General features: G+C 41.7%; 2 protein-coding genes across 3 annotated transcripts in view; one reads left to right on the top strand and one right to left on the bottom strand.

Annotated features, from left to right (window-relative positions):
- Positions 1-1,889, bottom strand: part of manf (mesencephalic astrocyte-derived neurotrophic factor) — a 3,690-nt gene extending 1,801 nt beyond the window's left edge. Inside the window, exons 1-2 of the mRNA XM_079217699.1 lie at positions 1,675-1,889; positions 575-702 (exon numbers count right to left, since the gene is read on the bottom strand). Coding sequence (XP_079073825.1) covers positions 575-702; positions 1,675-1,762 — 216 coding nt within the window. The 5' untranslated portion in view covers positions 1,763-1,889. The remainder of the gene's footprint in view (positions 1-574; positions 703-1,674) is intronic.
- Positions 1,890-3,593: 1,704 nt separating this feature from the next.
- Positions 3,594-7,067, top strand: oser1 (oxidative stress responsive serine-rich 1). Of its 2 annotated transcripts, none has more exons than XM_079217693.1 (4): positions 3,594-3,725; positions 4,556-4,664; positions 5,466-5,573; positions 5,862-7,067. In XM_079217693.1, the coding sequence occupies exons 1-4, from the start codon at positions 3,713-3,715 to the stop codon at positions 6,718-6,720; spliced, it is 1,089 nt and encodes a 362-aa protein (XP_079073819.1). In that variant the 5' UTR covers positions 3,594-3,712; the 3' UTR covers positions 6,721-7,067. The 2 variants fall into 2 exon arrangements, with proteins under 2 accessions (XP_079073819.1, XP_079073820.1); XM_079217694.1 differs by having other exon boundaries at positions 3,627-3,900.
- Positions 7,068-8,044: the final 977 nt, after the last annotated feature.

Below are 8,044 nucleotides of genomic sequence, written 5' to 3'. Positions count from 1 at the left end.
CTGATGAACGATTAACCAGCTCCTCCATCTGCTGTTGTCTTTTTAGATTTATCTTGTTTGTTGTATCTATACAAGTACTAAGAGCTACGTGAAGCCTGAGTCAAATTACATGTATGTGTACACACACACGGCCAATAAAGCTGGTGTGTGTGTGTGTGTGTGCGTGTCCTGCAGACTGACATTAAACGAAGGACTTTAACCTGATGAACACTGAAATATTGTGACGCAACAAAAAGCATGACCATGTGATCCCACGATGTCAAAGAAGAAGACACAACGATTTATGTTTGCAACTTCCTCAAATTAATCTGAGGAATCTCTTGTATCTCTTCTAAGGAATCTCTTCCATCTCTTGTATCTCTTCTAAGGAATCTCTTCCATCTCTTGTATCTCTTCTAAGGAATCTCTTCCATCTCTTCTAAGGAATCTCTTCCATCTCCTGTATCTCTTCTAAGGAATCTCTTCCATCTCTTGTATCTCTTCTAAGGAATCTCTTCCATCTCTTGTATCTCTTCTAAGGAATCTCTTCCATCTCTTGTATCTCTTCTAAGGAATCTCTCCGTTCTTCACTCACGAAGCGGTTCTCTTTTCCTCGGGCGTCTCTGCAGCTCCGGACGACGGCCTTCTCGATGTCGTTGCTGTTGAAGGCGACGTTGTCGTCCTCCAGCGACTGGTACAGCTTCCCGAGGAAGGTGATGCAGACTGAGGAAGAGGAGCGTCACGTGTTAGACATTATAGACTTCAGTTTAAAGACACAACTCTTTCTACTGGCATGTAAAACATGTAACATCTGTGTTTAATTAAACAATGAGGCAAATACTCGGTTATTAAATCAGAACCAATTTCTAGAGTCAACAACCGAAGTCAAGCTATTTTTTGGGCCCAAAAGTAAAAAAGCCAAACATTCACTAGTTCTATATGCAAACGATGATTTGTGGTAAGTGAGAACATTTTGTTCTTTTGAATAAACAAGTGGAGCCGTGGGTAAGAACATGTGTTGAAGCTGAACGCCATAACATCCATTTAAACATACGTCTGTTTAATGCATCTAATTACTTATTAACATACGTATTGTTCACACTGGAGGAGGACATGTTCATCAGTTGGTATTTAGGAACTTTGGTTATTGTTTCTGTAAATGTTGCTGTCTGATGCATCAACTTAAAAAGTCTAAACGTGTTGTAAACATATAGTTTAAATACTATTTACTCATACCTGCTGAGCTATTCCCACCTGCCTGTGATTAGACCTGTTTTATGAATAAACTGAACTCTTAGAAATTATAATGTTTAATAATAGTTGCATTATCATCACAGTACTGAGGTTTCTATCTTATTTAATTTATGTAATAAATATGTTTGATAATCTTATTCAATGGAAAACATGTTACAAATGGTTTACAATGACGTCTACTTGAATTATTATTTGATTACGATACAATTTAATTGATTTATTATGATATCTTTTTTATTTTAATTAATTGTATTGTTTGCCCCTTTTTTAATGCATTTTCTTCATGTACTCCATATATAAATATATGTGTAGATGCATTTATGTTTTTACATAACTTCGACACACACACACACACACACACACACACACACACACACACACACACACACACACACACACACACACACACACACACACACACACACACACACACACACTTACCCTCGCAGTCGCCTTCCTTCAGGGCTTCACCGGAACAGGGGAACAGCGTGAGCGCGAGCGCCACCGACAGCCCGCTTAACGACAACATGTCGGCCGGTAAGTAGAGGTGTGTGTCCGGTAAGTAGACGTGTGTGTCCGGTAAGTAGAGTGTGTGTCCGGTAAGTAGACGTGTGTGTCCGGTAAGTAGAGTGTGTGTCCGGTAAGTAGACGTGTGTGTCCGGTAAGTAGAGTGTGTGTCCGCGTCGGGGTGCTCGCTGCTTCGGTACGGACGCCGGTAGACTGGTTGTACTGTGTGGGGCTCTTTTCTTTTTCTTCCGGTGCTGCGTCACACTATCTCGGCGCCTCATTGGTCGAGAGGCGCCACACTTCCGGTGGACTTCCACGCATTCTCCTCCGATTGGACGGAGGCAGCACGTTCCGGGAGCAACGTCCAGTTGGCGCCGTCTGATTGGTCCACGACCGCCACGTGCTCTCATGAAGCGTTCTCACGTTCTGGGAGCTGTGACGTAAGAACTGTGTTTCTCATGGAAACGGTGGTCTGTCTGTCCTTCTTTCTTTCTTTCTTTCTTTCTTTCTTTCTTTCTTCCTTTTTTTTATCTATCTATCTATCTATCTATCTATCTATCTATCTATCTATCTATCTATCTATCTATCTATCTATCTATCTATCTATCGTTTCTTTAATTCACACTTCAGTGTTTTCAATCTGAATTCTTTATGAATGGTTCTTCTCCTCTATGGTCGCTAGGTGGCGCTGTTTTCTTCTTTTCAAAATACAGGTTTATCTATTTAATCAGAAAAAGGGAAACTTTGTTGCCTGGTGACATAAAATAAAATCGACGTGTCACTGGTTTCTATAACTGACGTGTCAGTGGTTTCAAACAAATATTGTCATAAATAAAGGTTAATGAATGTAAACATTACGACTAAGTGTTAACGTGTTGACGTGTGTATAATGTGAATATCCTTTCTGTTAAACAGTAATAATTATAACACGTTCATCTTTGCATGATTGTGTATATTTGTTTTTTTATATGTTTTATTTCACTTTCTCACTTCGTACTGAACCATTTCCCTCTACGTTTAATCTTAAAGGACCAAAAGTACAAATATCATTATAAGTGACGGCCCATTTTATAATTATATGTTTCCTATAAGTGGATTATAATTATGATGCATCAACTTTTAAGTAATGACGCAGCTGGTGAAATTAAGGCTCATTTTATGTTGTATTTATTAATTATGTTTTGTTTATATTTCATATCTGGATGTTAAAGTAACTGGTAACTTAAGTTGTAAATAAATAAATGTAATAGTTATTTTCACCTCGTATAAACATAATATGAAGTAGCAGAAAACAAATACTCAAAAGGTGTATACAGTACTTGACTAATGTACTTAGTTAATACTATGTATATTGTGTTGTGGTTGCTAGTGAGGTACTCTGATATGTTTACTAGAATATAAAGTACCAATAACGCAGTTTAGAAATACTCTGTTTCAAGTTAGTCCTGCATTTTATAATAATGTCTTCAGGCTCAATTATTATGTAATATTAACTAAGTAAAAAAGATTTGAAAAAATAAAAAAATCCACAATAACAAAAATGTGTGTATTGTGTTTTATGTTATTGTTGTGCTGTTTATATTGTATTGAAAGTGTTGCGGGTGAGATGGAAGCCTGTTGGGTTCTGCTGGGATTTATATTGCAGTTACGTTTAGTGTTCTACTGGAGCACATGGTGGTGCATTTACTATGAATCATTCATATTTTGTATATTGAGCTCAGCTGATGTGTGAAACATAATATATATAATGTATATATATATATATTTATTTAAATATATACACGTATATAAATAATAATACTTTTACCAGCAGAGACTGACGTCGGTGTTGTTGTGAGCGGCTGGTGACGTCACCGGGATGTTGCAGAGTCACTGCGCTGATCGACTGTAAACAACAAGAGAAGAAGAAACGTCTCCGGGACTCTGGGCTCGCGTTCACTACCGGGAGGCTTCCGGTGCTCTGGCTGCTTTTATGATATATCTCAGTACGTATACATATACACACGTAGGGTATATGTGTAATAGTCAAAGACACGGTTCCGTGTTTTCGCCTCTTAGCTAGCGTTAGCCGTCGTTAGCTAGTCATCGTCCAACGGAGGGAACACCCTGAATGCCCCGGGTCCTCCTCCCTCTGCCGCCGCGACCCGCAGAGCCTGAACCGTGAGTCACACGTCCGAGTTCCCGCAGGAAAATGTTCTGAAAAAGCTTTAAAACCAACGTCCTGCAGCCTGTTAGCTTAGCAGCTAGTTAGCATAGCAGCTAGTTAGCCTAGCAGCTAAAGTGACGTCAGGGTGTGTTTATAAAATCCACAGTTAAAAAATAGAATCGAACAATAAGAACAACAACAATATATACAAATAATATAATAGAGTAGGAACAATTCATAATATATACCAAAAATATAATATAATAAGAAAAATGCACAATATATACAAATAATAATAAAATTGCACAATATGTACAAACAATTGAATAATATTAACTAACAAAGCAATGTTGTTATTTTAATATGTTTATTAACCGTTTATTAAAACGTGTCAGAACAACTTTAAACATAATAGTTTCTTTACATTTTAATCCTCACTTTGTGTTTACTTTGTGTCTGTGGGTCACATGACGCTCACTGGTTTCTTTTACTGGTGTCTCACTGGTTTCTGTAACTGGTGTCTCACTGGTTTCTATAACTGGTGTCTCACTGGTTTCTATAACTGGTGTCTCACTGGTTTCTGTAACTGGTGTCTCACTGGTTTCTATAACTGGTGTCTCACTGGTTTCTATAACTGGTGTCTTACTGGTTTCTCCCGTCTGTGTGCAGCTGGGCGGCTGGTCCCAGTTCCTCCTCCCACCATGGAGGCAGGAGGGAAGGACTGTGAGGAGGAAACGCTGCAGACGGCCTTCAAGAAGCTGAGGGTCGACGCTGAGAGGTAAACAATAACAACAACAACAAATATTAGTCTCTTCACAAAATGTCAGGAGAATTGATCCAGTATGTTGTGATGATATCATGTATATTATGATATTGTAGAGTTGGGAAACAGCGAGACAGTAGGCGTAGTTGCAGTCGAGATAGTTTACTCTTTCTCCACATAAAATGTACAATACTTGTGCAGTACTATAGCGGCAGCGCAAAACCCCACGCTTCCCGGAAACCAAACCAACAAACCAACCCAGACCCCGGAAACCCCACCAGCTCGTAAAGACACAGTAGCCCTTAGGTGAATGTCTCTCACAGTCCGTATGTGGGTCACCACAATATCATGTATATTATGATATTGTGAGTTCAGATTACTTTGGAGAGGATACTCAGGACGAAGCTCGGTTCTAGACGAGGATCAGCAGTTCATCACAACAAACATCAACAATAACAACAAGTGTTTTCTTTATTTATCGACTTTTTCTTCTCACAAAATAATCAAAAAGAACCAATAAAAGTATCAATAACAGAACTAGTATAAAAAACGTCCCTCGACAAGAAACTTGCACATCGGTCCGTTTCTAGACTGAAGCGTTGAAATGTTGTTGTGTTTACCAGCATGAACATCGTGCGTAAACAACAACATTTCACTGAATGCTGCCTCCTTTATCTCAAGAAGTCTGTCCAAAACATGCGGTAGAACCTTTTATATGCTGGAAAAAACCCATCAGATTCCATTGAAATATATATTTGAATACAACTCACGCGTGGAGGTCGTTCAGGAAGTAACGACGTTGCTCTCTTCCTTCAGTCTCCCTGGAGCGGTGAGCGCGGCGTCGGAGGCGCTGGCGTCGCGCGGCGGTCTGGACGCCGGCGGAGCAAAGCCCAAACTCTGCCCCCCGAAGGACAACTGGCACGGGTACGTTTATATACACCAGTCTGTGAGGAGGAGGAGGCTGACGCGTACGTTTTATTTATATATATATATATATATGTATATATATATATATATATATATATATATATATATATATATATATATATATATATATATATATATATATATATATATATACCAGTCTGTCACAACTGAGATCATGTTAGACGCAGTTTCGTTTCTCACTTGTTGTATTTATCGATCCGCTCCATGGATGTTTGTTCTTTTCCTCCGTGATTCTCTCCCCTGACTCTTCCTCTTCCTCTCCAGCTGCATGAGGAAGACTTCTCGAGGAGCGTCCAGAACCCAGCGGCGCCGGCGGTCCAAGTCCCCCATCCTCCACCCTCCCAAATTCACCTACTGCAGCGCGGCGGCGGCGCTGTCGACCCCGAGCGGCGGCCTGAAGCACCAGCGCCTGGCCGCGCCGGAGCCGCCGGAGCCCCGCCCCGCCGGTGACGGAGGAGCGCCGCCCGCCGCGGCCCAGAAAGAGCTCCCTGCCTCGGGCACCGCCGGCCACATCTCCCCTCTGGTGTTTGGATCTCACGGCGGCGCGGCGGCGCAGGAGACCATAGCGGCGTCCTCGTGCGGGCAGGACGGCGGGCGCTCCGGGGATGGAGTCCAGTCGGCCGAGGAAAGCGCCCCGGAGGCGAGCGCCTGCGGTGGAGCGGAGTCCGCGGCGGCTCCGACGCCTCCCCGGAAACCCGGAGACGACGCCGACTTCCGAGCGCTGTCCGAGGGTCCCCGCGTGCCCTGCTCCTCCTGCGCCTTTAAGAACGCCTCCGGCCCGCGGGAGGAGACGCCGGGCGCCGCCGGGCCTCCGTGCCGGTGCCGGGCCCGCCTCCCTCAGGGCTGGCCGGGCGTGGAGGTGTACTCCTTCACGGGGCTCCGCAACGGCATGTCCGAGTGCGAGAGGAGCCGGCCGCGCCGCGAGGAGGCGCTCAGAACTCTCTGTACCGGCAGCGGCGCCGCGGCCTCTTCCTCCTCCTCCTCCTCCTCCCCGCGCTCGTGTTCGGAGCAGGCCCGGGCCTACGTGGACGACATCACGATAGAGGACCTTTCCGGCTACATGGAGTATTACCTCTACATCCCCAAGAAGATGTCACACATGGCGGAAATGATGTACACTTAAAAATATATTAATATCAGAAGGAAATGAAATAAAGAGGCTTCTTCTTCTTCTTCTTCTTCTTCTTTTGTTTTTGATGGAACGTCGGTAGAAGGATGGATCAGGCATGAAAGTTGTAATTTAAAAAGACAACGTTAGCAGATTTTTAACCGTCGTTTACACTGACGGAAACAAATCTATTTTCTTTTAGTGTTTTGTGTTTAAGTTTTCTGTCGTGCAGCAGCGAGGACGTGAAGGAAATATGATGATGGTTGCAAACGTGTGTTGTTTGCCCTGAGCGTCGCCTGTCAGGTTTCATTTCTCTCAATAAAGAAGCTTTGAGCTCAAATAAACGGCTTTTTTGTTCTGAACGTGTCATCGTCTCTTCAGTCAAAGTAGAAACTCAAAGTATTTATTCCAGGAGACAAGACAAGCTGCATTCTCTCTCCTGACCACCAGGGGGCGACTCCTCTGTGTGCGTCTCTACGTCCTCCTCAGTCCATATATGGTCACTTCCTGTTCGTTGGTTACAGAAAAACAAAACATGGTGACAGCAAAATCTGTAAACTCAATGCTTAAAGTTTATAAAAACGATAATGTTCTCATGATGCGTTCAGGTTCTGCTCAGTGAACATGAGTACTGGCTGAAGGTAAATGATAACGTTCTCATGATGCGTTCAGGTGTAATGATGTAATGATGAACTAGAATATAAAATATATATTAGAGATGAATTATGAAGTTTAACTCAACAGCTCATTATTGCACTTCATTAACACCACGAATAAAGAAATATGATTTAATCCACATTTGAATTGTGTTTTTATGAAGGAACAAAACATCTAACACGACAATAACAAAGTACAATGTAGCAGTTTGGATGATTTACTGACTCAATGATCAATACTTAGTATCAGTGGGAAAAAACATTGAGTTTTATGATCCGTTTCTCCAATAAAATACATTTATAATACGTTTCTGAGATGTAGTGTAGTGGAAATACTCAAGTACAAATACCTTTAAATAATAGTCAGAGTACTGCAGTAAAGGTACTTAGTGTGTTCTCTGCTAAACACAAAGCCTAAAATGAATCATAGAACACTTTTTAATGAAGACGTTGGAAGATAAAAGTATAAAAAATCCTTCAGTTTTACTGACAAACTTATAGAAGGATATTAATACATTTGTTGTGATGAATAATAATTTATCTGACGCACAAAGTAAATTGCCAATTCTTGCCAATATGAAGGAACATTTAGCTTATTATATAATTAGTTTGTATCTATTTCTATTTATCTATTTTATATATTATATGACTGTGTTTTCAGGTCATCATAATAATGTGTGCTT

The sequence above is a fragment of the Taurulus bubalis genome (genome assembly GCF_910589615.1).
Source record: "Taurulus bubalis genome assembly, chromosome: 5".
Lineage (NCBI taxonomy): Eukaryota > Metazoa > Chordata > Actinopteri > Perciformes > Cottidae > Taurulus > Taurulus bubalis.
This window is presented reverse-complemented; position numbering and strand designations above follow the sequence as displayed.

Bases quoted from the DNA above. Each gene is read 5' to 3' on its own strand.
- oser1 (XM_079217693.1), top strand. The intron at 4,665-5,465 runs GTAAACAATAAC...CTCTTCCTTCAG, and splicing joins CTGAGGGTCGACGCTGAGAG to TCTCCCTGGAGCGGTGAGCG. The intron at 5,574-5,861 runs GTACGTTTATAT...CTTCCTCTCCAG, and splicing joins CCGAAGGACAACTGGCACGG to CTGCATGAGGAAGACTTCTC.